Source organism: Corvus brachyrhynchos, unplaced genomic scaffold (genome assembly GCF_000691975.1).
Source record: "Corvus brachyrhynchos isolate BGI_N302 unplaced genomic scaffold, ASM69197v1 scaffold146, whole genome shotgun sequence".
NCBI classification, from domain to species: domain Eukaryota; kingdom Metazoa; phylum Chordata; class Aves; order Passeriformes; family Corvidae; genus Corvus; species Corvus brachyrhynchos.
This window is the reverse complement of record NW_008238960.1, coordinates 552,418-573,469: the sequence shown is the minus strand read 5'-3', so window position 1 is coordinate 573,469 and position 21,052 is coordinate 552,418. Positions and strand designations below refer to the sequence as shown.

The following is a 21,052-nucleotide window of genomic DNA, read 5'->3' as shown; positions in this document are numbered from 1 at the left end:
GCACAATTTCAAGAGATGATTGGCAAAAAACAATATTAGAAGAAAATTATGGATTTTGGATCTTTATAACACTGTCTAGTTCAGAACAAAAGCAGGACTAACCCACTAGCATTTTTTATTTTATAGCTGGTATGAAGCAGTGTTGCTTCAGGTAGGTCTTATAATATATCTGTGAGTAAATAATATAATTTCCTTTACTGGATGTGGCTTGTCCATGTGTGCTCACACCCCAGAAAGTCAATCCCATCCTGGGCTGCATCAAAAGCAGCACTGCCAGCAGGTCAAAGTGGGGTGATTCTCCCTCTCTGCTCTGCCCTGGTGAGAGCCCACCTGGAGCACTGTGTCCAGCTCTGGGGTCCTCAGCACAGGAAGGACAGGCACCTGTTGGAGCAGGTCCAGAGGAGGCCACCTAGATGACCAGAAGGTTGGAGCATCTCTTTTATTCAGATAGGCTGAGAGCATTCAGGTTGTTCAGCTGGAGAAGAGAAGACTCTGGGGAGACCTCTTTGTTGCCTTTCAGTATTTAAAAGGTGTCTGTAACAAAGACTAGGAGAGACTTTTTAGCATGGCCTGCTGGGATAGGACAAGGACTAATGGTTGTAAACTAAAAAATTCAGGCTATATAGAAGGAAGAAATTTTTTATGATAAGGGTGCTGCAACACTTGAACAGGTTGCCCAGAGAGGTGATAGATGCCCAGTCTCTGGAAATATTTAAAGCTGGGTTGGATGGGTCTTTGAGCAATCTGGTCTAGTTGAAGATGACCCTGCTCATTGCAGGGGGATTGGGCTAGATGACCTTTAAAGGTGCCTTCAAACTCAGACTACTTTAGGATTCTGCTGAAGTTTAATTCTCATATATGTGGTAATAGAAGTCAAAAAGAGACACTGCTGTGGGTAGTTTAGTAATATATGATCCATACTTAATTCTTACTGTTCCCAAAGTTTAATTTCTGCACAGACACTTTTAGGAATATAAGCAAAATCTTTTTCCCTTTTTGGAAGGGATCTGACAATATAAAACACATATTCTTGTACAAAGAAAAGAATCCTATGTTATGATTTTGTACTATATATCATCGAATAGAGTCATGGTTAGTCTATGTATGCAACATTCTGGGATGTTTTTTACTTAGGAAGGGATTTGTATCTGGTTTCTACCTTTCTTTTTTTTTGAAATAAACAGCCGTCTCAAGTACCCAAAATGTTTGTGTTGTGAGCTGGGCTTCAAACAGAGCTTTAGCCAGTTGTTTTGTTCCCTTCCTTTTTATTTCTCCACTGTGGAAAATAATGTTAAACTAATATCCTTGTGAACTTCCACTATCCGTTCTCATTTTGTCTGTGCATGCGCTACAAAACACAAATGCATAACTGAAAAAACCTGCTGTCTTACCACTTTCCTACTGCATTTCAAAACATCAAAGCTATTTTCCGTGTACTACATTTTGCTGTATAAGGACACTAATTAAACCACAGTTCTTCCTGCTGTTGCCATCATGTACATCCTCTCAAATGAGATAATGAAGGTATGAGAGTTAACATGTTACTTAATTGGAGAAGCTGTAGGGACAAAAATCAAAAGCCATGCTAAAGCACATTGAATGATAGCAGTATCTCAGAGCCATTTGCAGGAAAAATTGAGAGTGATATAAACTAAAGTGCACCTTGCTCTTCTTAAGTCTAAGGGAAAATAAATCACCTGGATTTTTGAACAAATTTACTTTCTTATGGGCAGGAATGAATGCATTCAGTAACAAAGCATGTCGTGTCTTCTGTTTTCTGTTGCCTAACCCAGAAACTCGCAGGCTTGATTGGTGAAAAAGGTGTTTTCTTAATAGACAGAGTACTGTGTAACTATTGTAACATGAGAATAGTTGCCTCTTTCTTTCCCCACATATCACCTTGCTCACTTCCTTACCATATTCTTTCTGACTAGCACTACTAATGTTAAAAGAGCTGTTCTGTTATGAAGTAAATTCCATAATGTATTCTGCATAATAGTATATGGAGAAAGAGGTAAGTGACAACTGATGTCAAGAGCATTCTTAAAGACAAAAGGTTTTACTTGCTTCTTCATTTTCTGACAAAGCTCCGGGATCATAAACCATTCACTGAGATGCTTCCACAGCGCCATAAAATTAGAGAACCATGGAATCATAGAACAGTTTGGGTTGGAAGGAATCTTAAAGATCATCTTGTCCCAAACCTCCTACACGGGCAAATATATCTTCCACTAGACTGGGTTACCCACAGCTTCATCCAGTCTGGTCTTGCATACCTCTAGGTATAGGGAGTCCACAACCTCTCTGGACAACCTGTTCCAGTGCCTCACTACCCTTACAGTAAAGAATTTCTTCCTAATATATACCCTCCTTCGACTTAAGGCCATTTTCCCCTTGTCCTCTCACTATGTGTCCATGGGAAAAGTTCCTCTTCAGCCTTCTTGTAGTTCCCCTTCAGGTACTAGAAGGTGCTATAAGGTCTCCCCGGAGCCTTCTTTTCTCCAGGCTGAACAACTCCAACTCCCATTCTGTCTTCATAGCAGAGGTGCTCCAGCCCTGTGATCAACTTAGTTGCCTCCTCTGGACCTGTTCCAACAAGTCCATGCCTTTCCTCTGCTGGGGACCCCAGAGCTGGATGCAGAACTCCAGGTGGGCTCTCACCAGAACAGAGTGGAGGGGCAGAATGTCCTCCCTCGCCCTGCTGCCCATGCTGCTTTTGATGCAACCTGAGATACAAGTGAAATTCTGGGCTATGAGCACACACTGCTGAATTGTGTTGAGCTTGGGAAAAGACTACATCTGTTGACATTCTGGACACCTCATGTCAATAGGGTGTGTTTCTCTTAAAACTATTTCTAACTTTTTGGTTAAAAATCTCACCTAGAAAATCTGAGATGACCAAATTTCCAGTACATATAAACATATATTTGAGTTTTTGAAATTATGTGCAAGAGTTGTAATCCACCATGAAACTCTTCTCTTATCAAGCGCTGAAGACTCTCTCCTCCAATATAAGACTGGAAAAACTTTGAAGATTTTCAGGAGGTGCAGTAGTATTTACTTCCAATGGAAACTAGCCTGGCATATTTTGTTAATTCTCTCAACTTAAGTTAATTTTCAGTTTTAAGCAAGAGCTACTTGACAAATGTGTGTTTGTATGGTTGGGGTTTTTTTTTTGTTTGTGGGCATCACTAGTGAATTTGAATACCCTAATGCTTATTTAATTTACTGCTGTAATCAGGAATACTTCCACTGTAATTCCATGCTATTCCAGTTGTATTAATTAAAATCTTACCAGGGTGGAATGTAAGGGGCAGGAAGCAAGCCAGTCTGCCAGTGCTTGAAAAAAAGTACTTTCCTACCCCATGACTTGTAGCAGCCTACATAGCTATTTGCTGTAGCCCTTAGGGTTTAATTATGTCCCTTATGCCCTTCCTAACAGCAACAATCCTTACTATGCCCTGTTGGAAGCAGTACAGGGGAAGAAGAGAAAGTCCCTATCATGTAAGGACATTTTCAGAGTTTCAGCCTATGATTGGTACTCATTAAATTACTTCTTCCTTATCTTCTATTTCTTCATGTACAGTAGACCTCAACCAGGGAGAACTGGTTCTGTTTTTTTATTCAGGCTTTGGTAATTCCTTACACAATTTATCATACAACAGAATGACTGCTTCCATATGTTACTAGTAACCCATTTCCTTGCAGTTTTTTATCTGTATGAGCAAATGCCAAAACATTCCCATGGGGGTGTCTTTGTTACAATTAATTTATCATATTAAAATGGAGGTTGAAAGGAAAAAAGTTCTAAAACTCATAGTGTGAAACTCAGTTCTTGGCATTTCTTTATTTAACCCATGTTACTGGAAAATAGTTTGGTATTTTAAAAATAAAAAAATGCTTTTCCTATCTGTTAATAAATTTCAGTGAATCTCTGAAGACAGTTGTTAAGCTGGAGCAGTTGCAATATATTGCAACTTAATTTTAATACCTTTACATAGCAAGTGAAGCAGTTTTATGATTCTTTTACTGTCCTGTTTTATATCCTCTACTATACTTCAAGGTGTTTCTAATGTGTACTTTGCTCTCATTTTGAAATATTATTTTTGACTGTTCCCATTTTTCTTTCAGTGCCGTTCAGTTCCATAAGGGCCAAATGCTACCACACTTGCACTGCAGTGGGACTGCTCCTTCAAAAAAGAACTATTTGGCATAATTATGATAAACTGTGCCTGACTGTTTAAACTTCATTATGTTCTAAGTGCTTATAGAGGTAATAGTTGCTTACTCACACACTTCTTTGAATTTGACTTGGGGCTATCTTATTATGTTATGACCTATCAGCTGGGAACCTTGACCTGTGTGTTGATTACATTTTTAATTGCTAACATATTTTGTTAATTGTTCACCTACAGAGAACAGCTACCTAAAATCTCCTCCTTAATGAGCTCATTACAATGCTGTATGCTTTGTAAATGGTGACCATCACATATGTGACAAATAAAGAAAGCTTTCTTGAGCTGGATTAAACCAAACTCAAACCAGTCCTTCCATATGAAGGACTTTCGTGCCTTGCTTGGGAAAAATGCGTCCAAGATTAAGTATAAATAATATTAATAGTAATGCTATTGTAGTATATTTTAAGGCAGTACCAAGATCCAATATCAAAAGTGGCTTTTACCTCTTGTTGTACAATATATGTATATTATATATCTGAGTTTCTTCAGATATAAAATAACTCCATGTTTTTTTCAATAAATCTCTCAAATTTTGGGTAAAAGCATAAGGTACTGATTAATAAAATAATTTCATGTTTGTCTAAGGATTACTGATGGAAGAAATTCTTAAAATCTCTCTCTCTAAAGAGATTTTTGCCCATTGTATATAAACAATTCAAAAGGGAAACATCAATTCACAACACTAGTTCTGTTGTTGCAAGGTCCACAGAACAGAATCCAAAGGACTATAGAATATGGTATCAGTCCCCTGACCAGGAAAAAAAGAACTGAACGCACTTTGTTGATAAAGATTAGAAAGGCAAATATAGGTAATAATGATCAGCTTCAGTTCTGATGAGTCTGCCCAAACACTTCCTGGACAGACTAGAAATGCAGCTCCCTAACGTTTGGAATCCTTGCTTCAACTGAACCACTCATAGAACACAATGGAAGATTTTTTTCTTTGATTTAAGCCTAAACTCATCTGCAAATAAGACAGGGTAAAACAGTTTCTGTGTGGATAAGGAAAAGATGATATAAAAATGAAACTGTAAGTATGAAACTATAAGAAGATTATTTTTCAGTCACAGGAAGTCACTAGGGTTTAGTTTTTGGACTGGTGTTATGCAGGGCTTTTGGTTTTGCTCTTTTTTGATTTATCACTGCACAAAGAGGTGGGCCATCCTACTGAAGATTTCTAATGACACGTTTCTGCAGCCATTACCAGTATTCATGTAGGTCTGGCTATTGTACAAGGAAAAATATATAACCTTGAGGACTAGGGGAAGGGATGTAATACAGTAATACCAAGGGCAGTTTCACTCAGAGGCCATGACATGAATGGACATGAGAATGGGAAGGGGAAGAGAGGTACATCTGTGCAAAGTGAATACGGGGTGACTGTGAGTCACGAGTGTGATAATGAATCCGGGACGTAGCTGAACTATAGATCGTGATAGGAAATGATTAATGCTGTTGGACCCGCTTCTACTATGACTCATGCAGAATGCGGTCTATATTTCTGATGGCTCTGAGTCCACAAAGGTGAACTCAGATTGAAATAGACAGAGCTGAAGACTGAAAAGAAGCAGTTTACTTTAAAAAACAGAGACAAGCAATAAAAAGACGGTATGTTTTCCTCTCTGCTTATATAACAGGACATGAAGGAATTAATATTAGGGCAAACTAGCCATTTAAGAAAATTGATATCACTCTCACAAAGGAAATTGGATATAAAATAGCTGTGAAAAAGTTCAGGTTAGAAATCAGAATGAAGTCTCTAACTGTGATGAGGGCTGGTGACATTCCTTCACATAGACTTAACTGGAGCAATAATCCTCTGAAATGAGGATCATTAAAATGATGGTGTGATAATGAAGGTCTGGATACACAACAAAATAGCCCTTCTAGTACTTATGGTTCTTGATGAGAATTCCTAGATATTCTGTGCAGGCTACATAAGCAGCTGTAATTGGTTGAAAGGTGTGCCTACAGCTATGCAGGCAAGAAATGCTGTGTTTGCTTAAGTAGGAAACTCAGGAAGTTAAGTCATGAAAGAGATCTTAACAAAGAGATCCAGTACAACCGAGGTCAATGCACAAGGATGCAAAACTGGTGCATCTGTGAAAATAATAAAAATTACAAGGATAGAGCAGAAAATGAAAGACCTAAGAGTATAAAGAAATCAAGTATAGCATGTGCAGGAAGTTTATCAGGGAACTAGTAGGTGGGCATAACTGTTGAGAAGTAAAGGGAGCCATATTAAAAGAGAATTATAAACAAGTAAAACTTCTTTAAACAGGAAATTACATCAAAAACCTTATCTTAGTAAAGAGTGGAGTAAGTAGAGATTAGACTTATCAGCAAAACTTCTGAAGAAATTTGAAATTAAAGTGGTAGAAGTATAAATAAATTTGCCCAATAAACAGAAGATAAGGTGACTGTAGAGTCGAAGAGAACAACTTATAAAAAACCCCAGCATGATTAAAAAGGGAAACACTAATGGTCATTATTGTTAAGCAATTTTCTAAAATGTTGCAATGGGGAAGTTTGCTAAGGATTTTGTATTGTCCTTTTTATAAGAAAAATTCAATGTTAGTCTGGACTAGGTGATGCCAGACTGGGACTGATACTGGGAATGACAGTATCATGAGAGGACCATGGCACACACCAGAGGAAGCCAATTAAGCTCAGTGATTATATGAGACTCTTGGTAAACCAAGAGTGAGAAGTGATTTAAAACAGTGACTGCTCAGCTGCTTTTTAGATGTCAGGGCTGCTACTTACACAGCTTAATGGGAAAAAAAATCTCCAAACAATCGAATCTAATCTACATTAGTCTTTTCAAGGAGTTTGCAGATAAAAAAACCCAACAACCAAACAGGGGAAAAATAATAGAAAATACAACATTGTCTCTATCTCTACACAAAGTTCCACACACTATGAATGCTGCAATCTCTTGCAGGGGCTTGTGTAGGTCATATGCATTTCTGCAGCACTGCTGCTTCTTTCCTGGTGTGGCAGATGCAGCTGTTTAGTCTGAGCTGTGACTGACTACCCGGCTGCAACTGAAGTGTGGGGCTGTGGAGCAAGAGGGTGGCCAGGGATCCATTGCCTTTTAGCCATGGGAGAAGCAAAATGATCCTTTCTTGAAAATGCATGCTCTGTATTATATTTTAGAGGGTTTGGCCATGTCTTAGTCAGGTAGACCAACATGATAGCAATGGATCAGGACTTTCCAGTGTCTTTTGAACTACATTACTGACCAGCTACAGTTGATACAATTTAGGCCACAAACTGGTATTTGACTATACTTTGAGCTATTATACAAGCAAGATAAAGCAGATGTTTTCCCGGGTATGCTATTGGAATTTTTTTTTTTTTTTTAATAATAACATGTATTTGCAGAAGGCACCACTGAAAATATTGCAGACAGGGTAGAACTAAACAGTTTTTTAATTGAATTCCTTTATAATGCTAAGGAGAACATGAACAGGGAGATAAGATACAAAAATTTCAAGCTTGCCAGTCAATGTCTAACTACTGGAAGATATTTAGAGGAAAGAGTTCCCTTTGGGCAGAATATTCTTCTGTGTAATTTATTATGCCTTCTCTTAAGAAGTTTCTTTGTTGTGCTATTAAAAAAGCCTGATTGTGTGCTGCCTTGGAGATAAGATACTATTATTTGCACCTCTGAAAAGTAAAGAAGCACAAAAGAGCATACAGTGTTTTGCTCTCACTTTGGTCAATGGCAAGAGTTTTCACCAGTTACAGGGAATCAAGTCTTGGAGCGCCAATTAGAAATCCATGGCTTGATGAAGTATGCTAACTTCAACTTTATAAGTGAAAATAAAAAGCCAAAACTGGAAAATAGACTAATAAGATAATGTCAGTGCATATTTGAACCACTAGTAGAAATGCATATGGGAGACCTCACAAATGCCACTAACCCTGATAGGAGGAGCTTAGAAATGTTTGCAGATTCATATCTATGTTTTCACAGAAACTATGGAAATGATAAGGCTCATCATCTTTTAATTTTCTAAATTATTTTATGAGTCCTTGGATTTTATCCAAAGATACATGGAAAAAAATCCAGCAGAGAATTATTATTGTTACTATAGGTCGATTCTTGATTTCTCTGGGTGACATGTTGTGTACTGTGCATGTGCAGTAGGTTTTGTGATTGACTGGAACAGTGAACAGCTGCAAAAATAATTTCAGTGTTTTCAGAGACTGGATTTTACACTATCAAAGTTAATGGAAATGTAATTATTCATTTGAAATAGTGTTGAAATAACTGCATAAATCCTGAAAGTTAGCAGTATTTTAAATAGGTAGTTTCAGATTTTTGTTTTTGCAGTGCTGTATTTTCAAAGGTGGTAAATCTATCTTGCATTGTTCATTTCAGCTGGAAGTAATGCAAAAAAATCTAGACCTAAGGTATTAAAATGTTTCCTTTGATAAGAAAAAATCAGTATTGATTAAAAGTAGGTTTTGTTAGAGAGAATTTGAAAAAAAAAGTGGAAACCCTACTTTGGAAAATTTTTTTAGGTGTCTACAAATATAACTTGAAAATTAATTGTCCAGTATGTCTTCTTTATTACTTTTAAATTAATTTTTTCTTTCTTTTAACCAGTCTTTCTGTCTTCATTTCTTTGAATATCTGAGAAAAAACATATTCTGTTGAATCACATCTTCCAAAGCAGTCATGATGGTCTTGGAAAGCAAGAAATAATTCACTGAATGCTGTAAATTCCACTAAAAGATTTAATCTAAGTTACTGCATTTTTAAAAGGCCATAAACCCCAACTTCTTAAAGTATCTTTCATTCTTTGAGTCAAAAGAAAGTGCTTCCAGCCACCACATCATAGTTGCTAATTTGTTTTGTCGTTCTCATCAGATGGATTAAATGCCACAGTCCCTTTTCCTGGATCTCAAAGGAAGCATCTGAAAAAAATCACAGGATGTTTATACTGTGCAACTGCTTCTTAATTTTGTAGAAACCTTCTAATTCAGTGATGCTCAGCTTGAATTTAAACCCAGTTTACCTGGTAGCCAGTGCGACCCACTTTCAAACCAGGTGTAGCATGTACTGGAAGGGAGGCGTATGTTTAACTTTTTCTCTAATACTGTTTCTAGACTTAGGTAGATGAATTCCAAATGTTAAATGTTAAAATGTTAAATAATAATTTGATAAATAATGTTGATAAAATTTACAGATCACAAAATCGCCCTGTGCACAGTTACTTCTTTTATGCCATGAAATGTCTGCAGGTATTCTTCCTTTACTCTTTCTGTCTCTTCTTTAAAATATATTAATGTACTTTTCCTTATTAACAGCAGTGAAAGTAGACAATTTCATCTCTGGGTCCATCACAGAGTAGTTTATCTGAGCAGCACTTCATGCTATCCTTCCTGATAGATGAAATTTCTTTCACATCAGAATCAAACTAAACTTCTTATCCATTAGGAGTTTACAAACCTTGCTGGATTGTATTTTGCTCCTCAGTCAGGTGAAACACCTAGTCATGCTAGACATTTAGATGTGATTAAAGCTTCCAATTCTACTTTGTCATGGGGGGCACAATTCATTTTGTAGAACAGTTTTTGGATCTCTTTTAGACAAGTAAAGGTAAACTTTGTCAAGTGGAAGTGCTATCATTATGTGAATTTGTAATACAGTCATAATGTATGGGGGACATTACTTCAGAATAATGAATTGTAAAAATAAACATTAAGGAGTGAATTTGGCATTAATCTATCTCTATCAATTTCTACAAATATAATAACTACTCATAATGTTCAATCTTGATTAAATATATTTTATACACATAGCCAGAAAAAAAAAAAATTCAGTCAGTGTAGGGGCAAATATGAACTCAAACATTAATCTAAGTTCCAATTTCATCTCTGTCCGAAGCTGTTTTATTGAACTTCATCCGTTGTGTTATTTTCCTTTTGCATATGTCTATGTTTATAGACATGTTTCTGTTAATCATATGGCTTTCTATCTGCCTGAAGAGTTAGCTAGGCAGTAATCTTAAAACAATCACAGTCTGGTTTTCAGATTTTGCTTGGGCCAAATATAAAAATGAAAAGAGGCTTCTCTAGAGCCCATTTATGCAATAACTTTCCTGTCCATGGCCTGCATCCTTTAACAGAGTAGAAGAATTTATTGCTGATAGTATTAAAATCTGGTACAGATAATCAGTGGGTTGGAGTTAAAGGGGACAGAGACAGATAAAACAGAACTGATTCACTGGGAGAATGAGACTTTTAAGAGGAGACAATGTTATAACCAAAATCAGATTGATTTCCCAGCATTCAAAACTGGTTATGATTGTAAAGGGGAGAATTCTACAGAATATTAATTTTTAGCTGGACATTGTTTTTTTTCCAAATGGCTAGTTCTGAAAAGTCTTCACAGGTTTATTTTAAATTTTTAACTTTAACTTCTTGTGGGCATGGCTTATCTGCTAACATAAGAGTAGGAAAAACAGACTTTGGTTGGTAAGACTAGCTCAGCAACATTCATTTTTAGGGATAAAGAGATAATCCCTTCTCTGTGAGGTGATAAATTAGTTGATAATTCACTGACTGGAAATTCAAGGAATCAAGAATGACTAGTAGGAAAGACTTTTGAGAAGCTAAATGCCACAATTTGTGCACATGGAATAGTAGCTAGTTTATTTATCTTAATTTAATTTCCTCTCTCTTCTTCTCTTTTAACGCAAGCCCAAGGGATTTTATAACAAAGAGAGGAAACTAACTGAGAAAACCCAGAGTGTTTGTTTTTGTAAAGTGTTATTCATCTCTTGATTACATGACACAGATGACATAGAAAACTGCTGTGGTTTAGTCTGCTTCACTGAATGCAGTTTGTTTTCATGTCTGATTGCTTTTGTATTAATCCTACTTTTTAGCTGTGTTCTAACATGTTTTCAAGCCTTGTCTGCAATTTGGAATGCCTACATTCATGCTCATTATTGGCATAGAGGCTATGGTCACTTTTCCTTTCATGTTTTCTATTCTGATGAGACCATGAAGGTTCTGTAACTTAAGGAACCACATTATTGTGGGGCTGCTGTAATGATGGATGGGGCTTCTAACATTGCCTATGTAGATGCAGCCAAGGCAAAAGCTGACAGTTCAGGAGTGTGGCCCTTAAAACACTCTAAAAGGTAACTAGTAAATGTTTGACTAGGACAAATACTTGGATGGGAAGAAAAACAATGGTCTTTCAGTAAACTAACCGGGTCTAAGATCTCTGCATGGTCATAGGAAATATTCTTCCACTATGGCTTAAGAGTCTGGAATTCTTAATGAACCCATCAGTTCTTGTCCAAGCTAGTTTTGAGCTAAATTGTGTTGGCATTGTAACAGCTTCAACACAGCTGATGTTCAAACCAGGAGAAACTTGGTGGCTTTTACTAAAATTTTCTTCCTGAAGTGAAACTCACATTTTCAACACAAAGCTGTGCAAGTAAAGGCACAAGTATTGGGTCAGTTTCACAAAGTACCAGGGTTCAGGCCATCTGGGACACATCATTACTTAAGATAAACTGAAGGACAAGCTCACAGAAATCCCAAGAAAGTCAGTTAAACTACCCATGCTTACTTATTATCAAACACTTCACCTCTTCCTCCTATTTTTTGTTCCACCTTTCTTTGTAGACTTGACTTCTCTCTGTTCTTCTCTCTGTTTTTTTATTTTCTTTTATCTGATACCTAACAAATGCACTATAAATATAGGTTGCCACACGTATTTGCAGTCTTAGTTGTGTTTCTGTCACTCTGTTTTTTCTGTCTGGTTGTGCCATCTCTCTGTCTCTTTAGATTCGCTCATGGCACTCAGTAATTTTCCCTCCTTCTAATTATTGGCTAGTTTAATAGTTTGACCACACCATACCATTACATGTTTTGCTATCATAGATGCCATATATAGTTTGTCTTTAATAACAGATTTTACAGACTATTGTAACATACAAATTTTATGGTACCTTATACAAAAGAAAGCAGCCTGTTGCAGAACCATTCTCCACAAACACATATTTGAAAGAACCACTAAAGCCTCCATTCCTTCAGAAAGCCTCTGAATTGCGAGAAATCCTTATTAGGGATTTTTTGAAGGAAAGGCTCAAAAGGGATCTCCCATGATATAAGCTTCATTCTGTTCCTGCTGCAGGCTACATTATCAGAATATTCTTCATAAATTTGTTGTCTTGAAACTAGCTCTTCTTTCAGCATCCTTCTCACATTTTCCAATAAGCCTGTTAGTAAACTGATTATTTTTAAAGACAATTATTAGGAGGCTGGATGTGTATTTTTAGATACCGAAATAAACCATAATGCTATACATTTCCAGGACTTTCCCCATTTCTTTTCAGTCTTGCACTTAGTGCTTTGCACAGAACACCACCTTTTCCTAAACAGATCTTGTTAAGAGAAGATAATCCAAGGAAGGATATAAATGTCATGGAATATTGGCTTCATGTAATTTAAAACATGCTGGATAAAATCTGAAGATTGACCTTTTTTTATTATTCTATAAGTGTCTGTATCCCATGCATCAGACTGTGGTCTGATCACAATGAGAGCAAAAAGTTTGTGTGGAGTCAAAACTGCCAATTAACAACAGTTGTTGCTCAAATTGTTTCTCCATTTCATTTCTGATTAACTATTTTCCTGTTTCTTTGCAGTTTTCCACTTGTCCCACAAAGTCACTCGGGTGGTTCCAGAAAGTGCTCTGCTGATTGTCCTCGGTCTTTTCCTCGGTGGCATTGTATGGGCAGCAGATCACATTGCCTCCTTCTCCCTGACACCAACCGTATTTTTCTTCTATTTGCTGCCCCCCATTGTTTTGGATGCTGGATATTTTATGCCAAATAGGTTGTTCTTTGGAAATCTTGGCTCCATCCTTTTGTATGCTGTCATTGGGACAGTCTGGAATGCTGCTACAACCGGTTTATCTCTCTATGGTGTCTATCTGACAGGAGTAATGGGTAAGTTTGATCTATGAAGGCACAGTTATGAATGCCACTGTATATGCTGTTAGATGGGTGTAAGTTACAATTTAACAACTCTTTCCACCAGAAAAATTCAATTTTAATGGGAGCAGTTTGTAATACCTTTGTCAAATTTAAGAATGACCTGAAAAATCTTACCTAAGGAAAGCAAAAAAGCTACTTGAATCCATGTCTCTTATATTGTCCTGCTCTAAACACGTGCGTACACTCTCAGGATAAAGCTCAGGATTCCTACTGCTAGTGGACATTCGGACAAAAATACACACTGAAGGGCTGAATTCTTTCTGCTGTGATAGAAACCTTAAAAGTTACCGTGAAATGAAACTGTCTTCCTGAAGTCAGCTTTAGTATTATGTGTTATATTTATTATTATTTAATTTTTATTGTTATTTAGTATTTAATATAGCGTTGTTAATGTATTTAATGTTATTTAATGTAATTGTTATTTTATAATAAGTGTTATTTAGTATTAAGTGGCTACTGGGCGGGTATATATGCATGACCCATCTACACATCTCTTTTGCATCTTCTTAGTCTGGAAATTTTAACTGAAGATTTAGAAGTTTTACAGAACAAAGTAGCAGATGTCTTACTAAAAAAAAAAAGAAAAAAAGAAAAAAAGAAGCCATTTTAAAGGGAGCAGTCCAAATGGGCTTGAAAGGGAGGGTGACGCACAACTTCCTATGCCACAAATCCAAAAAGTGAGGGTTTCCAATTGCTTGTGCTTTTCCCAGAGAAGCCGTGGATGCCCCATCCCTGGAAGTGTTCAAGGCCATGTTGGATGGGGCTCTGAGCAACCTGATCTAGTGGAAGGTGTCCCAGGTAGTGGAACTGGAGGGTGTAAGAGGTCTCCTCCAGCACAAACCATTCTATGACTCTAAGACACACTCTGTCTTAATTACACTGTGATATAAGGGCACAGGGCTGCTGGAAGAGGCACAGAACAGCGGTATTTAATCTCTACAGACTTTCATTTAAGACTCATGTTATGCAATTGCAGATGTTTGTAATATAGACAACTACGATAGATACATTTTAGATATTTACCTTATTATAATTCTTATTTTAGAAGCAACAACATTTTCTTTAGAAGACACAAAGGTGACAGCTCATATGCAAACACCCTTGACTTTTATAGGTAGATAAGAGGTTTACTGTGCTTTAAACAATATATTTCATCCACAATATCACATTTATAATTAAAATAAGGTTTTCAGGAAGAATATATATGACAGGGATATTGCTACTGCAGATTGGAAAAGGATTTCTTTATTTAAATATCCAAGATGCTTGGAACAATTTAAAAAATATGACCAAAAATATTTTTTGAAAATCCTGTTCTGGGAAATAAAATGTATAATAATTACTTTAAAAAATATGTTGCTATAAGTCATTTAAGTGAAAGGATTCATTCACGCATTACAACATGTGAAGTGGAAAAGTTGACTGTTTAAAAAAAAAAATTATTTTAGGTGAAAAAATCACCTAAATTATTCTTCTCTTCTCAATCTGTAAACAACTCTTGACTAACTGCAAAAGCTGGATTTGATGGTTACATTTTCTGCTTCATCAGTATGCAAATTTTTAGTGACAGTGTATACTAGACCTCTGAGCTTACAGCTACACAGGAGAATCATCCCCTACCACAGGTCACAGCTAAAGCTCTACAAGAGAAATATGGGGATGTTAATAAAGGCAAACAATAAACTGGCATGTCTGGAGAACTCGAATATTTAGAAAGTGCATTATTGGTATACTGTGGGGACCTGTCTTTGCCATGAAGACCTACTACAGTTCTAGTTTCAGCTGTGAAAAAGGCCAGACAAGGCTGTCCCTGATTCAAACTATGTCATTCTCCAGCAAAGCTGAGCAGGAGTCTAAAATATCTACATGACACAGACTTACTAATCCACTAAATCAGTTGTGTTGACCTCCAAGAGGTCAACAAGATCTAACCACCACATTTTGAGAAAAACCTTGCCGTTGTTACTTGCTGAAGATAGGAGAATGCTGATATACTCAGTTTCTAGAAGAGTTCATTGTACCTTCTGGTTGAAGTTCTACGGCATATTTTTGTTTCTATTCCACTTGTTCTACAACTGAAGTGAATAATGCTAAAAGTAATGCCATTAAAATGTAGAAATGTAAATCCACTACAGACTAAGATGAGCTAATACCAAATGATTTCTAGCTTCACCATTTGATGGGCCTGTAGTATTGTCCATCAGAATAAGAGTGCATAATCCAAACTGGATTGCATAGCTTTCCTACATAAATAAAGTTAAAAGCAGCTCTTTGTTGGCATTCAAGACCATTGCAGATATTATAATTTGCAGAAGGAAAATGGAGAAAGTGATAATGATGAAGAAATCCTTCCTTAGAAGTGAAATAAAAATATTAGCACATTAACTGTTTAACCATCAACCATATCAGTCTGCTTCCACAGAATAGGAAGAATTATGTAATACTAGATCTTCCAGGCTGATTGCAGTGAACTGTTCACTGTCTGCTGGAGAACTAACACATACAGTATTGTGGTTGTGACTAATGCTTAGAACAGGTTTTCCTGTACAATCTAGGTCACAGCTGCAATATGCTCAGTGTGTCTAAAAGTCTTAAACTGGGCCCAGTGAGCTTATCTTGACCAGGTGTCACTGATGAGCTGGAAGAAGCCATGGTACCAATCGAAAATAACTTCTGTTACTAGTCTAAATGAAAGTCTGATTTAGAAACTCCAGGCGTCTTGACAGCTTTGTAGGAATTATAGATGTGTCCTAATCTCCCCATAAATACTTACGTACTAGCTTTGCAAATCTTCAAAGAATGTACCAATGATTATAATTGCTAACACATAAAAGATAAGCAATCTCAGTGAGCCAATTTATTTTCAAACCTTGTGTTCTATTATACCCTGATATCTGATAGTTACTGTCATTGGGCTTGTTCCTTCCTTAGGCCTGCCTGAGAAGGACAACATTTGGTGGAACTGTTGCTTAGATTTAGGTTCAAGGCTGCTCTCACAATTCTTGGCACAGACTTAAGGTCACTGCCTCAACCCCACACTCATGCTAAAACAGATAGTCTGAGTCCTTGTTCACAGCCCAATATGTCCAAGTGTGAACAAGACTATTTATATTCTTGAAAAAATAAGGTAGTTATATGTCTGTGCAAACTATGGATTTCTGTTTTCAGGGCTGTACCAAGATCCCTGCAAACTATATAGAAATCCTTGTTGATATTCTGATTGGCATATAGCAGCTAAGAGAATATATATATCTGCAGCTCCACCAGATTACTGGGCTTTGTCACATATAACAGGGTGTTGTCCACTCATCTCTCTGACTACCCATATAAGTATCCTTTTCTTGAGTAAATAAGCCTGTGCCATTTTGTATAAAAAATATTTGGAATCTGGTTTTTGTTTCAATTACATTCTAAGCACATTTTGAATTTGGAAAATTATATTCCAGAGTTCTTTCTAGAGGAGTGGCCATATTGTTCTGGAAGTACCTTACAGGCACTATTGATCTTGTGGCTAGAGCTATGGACTGTCATTGTCTGACTCATGCTTCCAAACCATTTAATTAGATGACTTTCTTCTTTACCTGTAGAAATCATGCCTGATAATTCTAGGCATGGGGCTCTGCATTGTGTTTTAAGGAATGAATTCTCAACCTGTTCTTTGCTCTTCCTCATATAATTTTTGGCACCATCACTTCTTAATGAACCTTGTTTCCTCCTCCATCCATTAACAAACAGAATGGGAATTTTACTGATCAGTAATCTTTTCCCCAGAAAAAATGACTGGGTTACCACTCTTGATTTCATGAAGAGGATAGATTTTGCAAGGTATTTAGGAAGTTGAGCAAAGCATTTTTTGTGGGTCTGCCTTTTCTGATACTTTTAAAATGACAGTGAATGTTTGTCTTGGTCTGTTTGCATAACTGAACAAAATAACCTTAATAACTAAAAGAAGGTTAAAAAAAAAATACTGGGTTACACTGTCACCAGAGTTTTGTAGTTTAAAAACTTTTGAAATCATTGCCAAAATTCCTAAGGGGCTACAACACAAATATGTTAAGGTACATTTTGGTCCTTCATCTATTTTTATGGTCCACTTGTAGACAATTTTAACAGCCTCATGAATCCTAATTTGGGAACAAGTGGCTTAACCACATCTATCAGTGAGTAAGGAGGCCGCAATTGGTGTTCAGCTGCACTGAGTTCAGTTAAACACTGCTGTAGCAGTTCTTAGTGACCAAAACTCAAATTTGACCTGTGATACGAAATATTTTGGAACATTTACTGCAGAAGTCCTGGTAGGGTCCTCTTAATATCTTGTGAGTTCTCCGTTATCCTGGGATAATTTAGTCAACTTAGACAAACCATACCACACACAAATAGAAAGCCAGTTTAAATCTGGAACTGTCTTGCCACAAGAACAGGCCAGTACTGGTCCTGCTCCCAGAAACAACTTTGATCCACATGGTCCAATGCTGAATCCAACAAAATTTGTAGGATACAACATGACTCAGTGCAGAATGTTTTAAAGTAGTCATTGTAACACACTTTCCAGTTGATACCTTGACATCTTTATTTTCCAGTATTTGGCATTATCTCTAATATCCCAGTCTGTCATTACTATTGATAATACAGAGATGATTCTGCTTATAATTTGTTTGCTTTGGTTTTGAAGGTAAACTGAACTCTGGGCTGCTGGACTTCCTCCTCTTTGGCAGCTTAATTGCTGCTGTGGATCCTGTAGCTGTTCTGGCAGTGTTTGAAGAAGTCCATGTCAATGAAGTTCTGTTCATCATTGTTTTTGGAGAATCACTTCTGAATGATGCTGTAACTGTGGTAAGTAAATTATATATCCCAAAGTCACCCAAACTGTAGGGGATTTCTTCTGAAGTGCATTTTCCCCTTTAAAGAAACACTTTACTCTCTGAGTGTATCTACTCATGGGCTATTTTAGAGTAGTCATGGTGTTTTCTGTCTTGCTTACAAACACTGTATTGGGAAGATTAGATGCTGGAGCATGAAAGCTATTTGGAGCTGGTAAGTGACACAAAACACACAGTCCTGGGTTGGACACTTCAAATGCAGTTTCAGGGGTGCATATTGTATTTGCCTTTGGTGTTTAAGTAGGGCTTTCATGACTCAATGAAATTAGTTCCAGGGATTTTAAGCCTTCTTTTGCTGTTATTTTTTAATGCACATACTCTTTATTTATGTTATGCCCGTAATTTATATGCATACCTCAGCCAGTGAGAGAGAGAGAATACTCTTCAAAGTGTTTATGCCTGCTCCCTCAGTTTTACTTTGATCAGATGTTTATCAAGCAGATATATAACAAAGAGCCAATTTGAAAAAAAATTGTGTGACATTTTAGAAAGTTTCTGGTTTGCTGCTTTTTTTTTTTTTGCAAACATTTTTTTAATTGAGAAAGCCTTTAATAGACTTAAAAGAATCCTAGATTTCTACTGATATTTTTATTTCGATTGAAACAACTTTTCTTTTCACACAATTTTTTTTTCCCAGAATAAAACAGTCAATAGTTTTGTAGTGCCGTGCTAGTGGTCAGGGACCAGGAAATCCTAAGGCAGAAAGATGCTATGCAACCAAGTTCTGTGCAGCTTCAGTTCACTTTTGCATCATTTCCTCTTCCTGCTTCTGCCTGTCTGCAAGGGAGGGTAAGAAATGTTCATTAGGCTCAGTGACGTAACTTTTTGTAGCCAAGGAAGCAAGGCACTGCAAAGTCACTAGCAGCAGCCTAACTGTTCACATGAGTTTGAAAATGACTGTATGGCTTCCAGAGAAACCTAATTGCCCTTGGATATCAGTATCATTAATACTTTTGGGGTATTGCCAGAAACAAATATTAAAATAAACCTCTGGTGAACTCAAGTATCAACATCCCTGGCTTTCAGAAGGAAAGGAGTTTTTTTTACTGTGAAATGAACACAAACAGTCTACAAATAAAAGAAAGTTTGATTGTTCATTGAAGAAAAAACAGAAGAGCAAGTATGATCCAGAATTAGAAAGCTCAGCCTCTGAGGAAATTTGAAACAGTGGAGTTACTACCTTGAGAAAGGAAAGACTTGAAGACAGAAAAAGTGGATGGTATAGCATTCTTTAAACATAAATATGTAAAAGACTACTGTTACAGAAAAAAAGTAACCTGTATACTGTGACTGGGTGAATACAATAAGAATTATCAAGTTTACCTGCAACAAGGAAAGCTGAGAAAGCCATAGTAAAGTTCTTCTCCACCACTGGAGGAAATAAGAGCAGATTAAATTGGCATGTGCCAAAAATGATGCTCTGTATCACACAATTTATGTATATATAAACCTCCTTAGGCACAGGTATGGATAAGGTGAATTCTTTACTTTCAGCTCTGTTACTGTTAGTCAGTTATTTTAAAAGTTTTAGCACAATTATTATATTCTCTTTTATGTTCAACTTATATATGTTCAACATATTTCAATTCAGTATCTTATTATTATCATCTTATTATTGTCTTATTAAGTATCTTATTTATCTTATACATGTGATTAAATGAATCTTTCAAAGACCTGTATTTTACAGCAAGAAGTGCTTTAGAAAACACATCTATATGTGACAATGCTTCCTATACATAGGGAACATACTGAAGTAAGAAAGGTAATGTTGTGAGGTGTTTGTTTGTCTTTTTCTAAATTTTTGTTTCTTCTTTGGCCACCACATTTCTTTTATTTTGAGAAAATATAAAATCCGCAAAATCTTCTCCCTCCAGACAGAATTTCCCTCAGTCAAACACAGTTTCAGACTTCATAATGTTGAGGCCCCTAAGGAGATTATTTTAATTGGCTCAGTTCAGGAGCAATTATTAAATTAGTCTACTTTTCCTTCCAGGTGCTGTACAACGTGTTTGAATCTTTTGTTGCAATAGGCGCACCGAATGTGACGGGGATTGAATGTCTCAAAGGCATAGGTGCGTAGAAGTGAATTCTGTATCACACAATTTATGTATATATGCAGTATTTTAAACAAAATATTATTATTATGCTATTGGCAACTGTTATTTTTCAGCCCTTTCCATTATTACTCATATTCACACACTTGTATGGCACAGACAAATGTCTTAAGAAAATAAGTAAATATTCCTGAGTATTTGGGAAACGTAATCACATCTCTTTTCTTCTGAGAAAACTCAAAATATCGTTTCCTTGTATTTAATAGCATTTCCTTAGTTTCAGCCTGTGCTCTCCCTGCATTCCAGGAAAGTCGAGATTGCATACGGGCGTTCTCACTCCTTATCACTGAAAACCATCAAGTAATGTTTGCCAGTAACTATCAAGAAATTCTGCCTAAAACTTTAGTCACTATTTCCCATTCCAAGCATTACATGAAACTAAATTATCTTATGAATAAATGTTTTAATAGTGACTTTGTCATATTCTACAATATGCTTTTTGTAAAAACATTTGTTTACAGCACATGGAAAAAAACAGTACACAGAAATGTAGTGGGGTTTGAATAAAAGTAAAATGGTGAGGCTTAACAGAAGTAGCCTTATTTTTCTAAAGAATGATACATTCACATACCAAGTGTTCAAAAGCCTTGAGCCTAGAAATGAATTTTGACATGTCCTCCAAAATTCTCTCTGATTTACTGGCTATTTGCTGTTCCCTCTCTGGAAGAGAACTAGTTCAAACCATTATATTTCTACAGTTTAAGCTGTGTTAGGTGTTTTATTTTTCAGTGTCATTCTTTGTGGTGAGCCTCGGTGGGACACTGGTTGGCATTTTCTTTGCATTCCTG

At 36.5% G+C, this 21,052-nt stretch overlaps 1 protein-coding gene across 1 annotated transcript in view; it reads left to right on the top strand.

The window, feature by feature from the left end:
• Window positions 1-21,052, top strand: part of SLC9A3 (solute carrier family 9 member A3) — a 50,430-nt gene that overhangs the window by 12,562 nt on the left and 16,816 nt on the right. The window contains 4 exon segments of the mRNA XM_008637111.2: window positions 12,920-13,222; window positions 17,943-18,103; window positions 20,144-20,222; window positions 20,994-21,052. The exon segment at window positions 20,994-21,052 is cut by the window's right edge and continues 18 nt beyond it. Of these exon segments, the coding sequence (XP_008635333.1) occupies window positions 12,920-13,222; window positions 17,943-18,103; window positions 20,144-20,222; window positions 20,994-21,052 (602 nt within the window).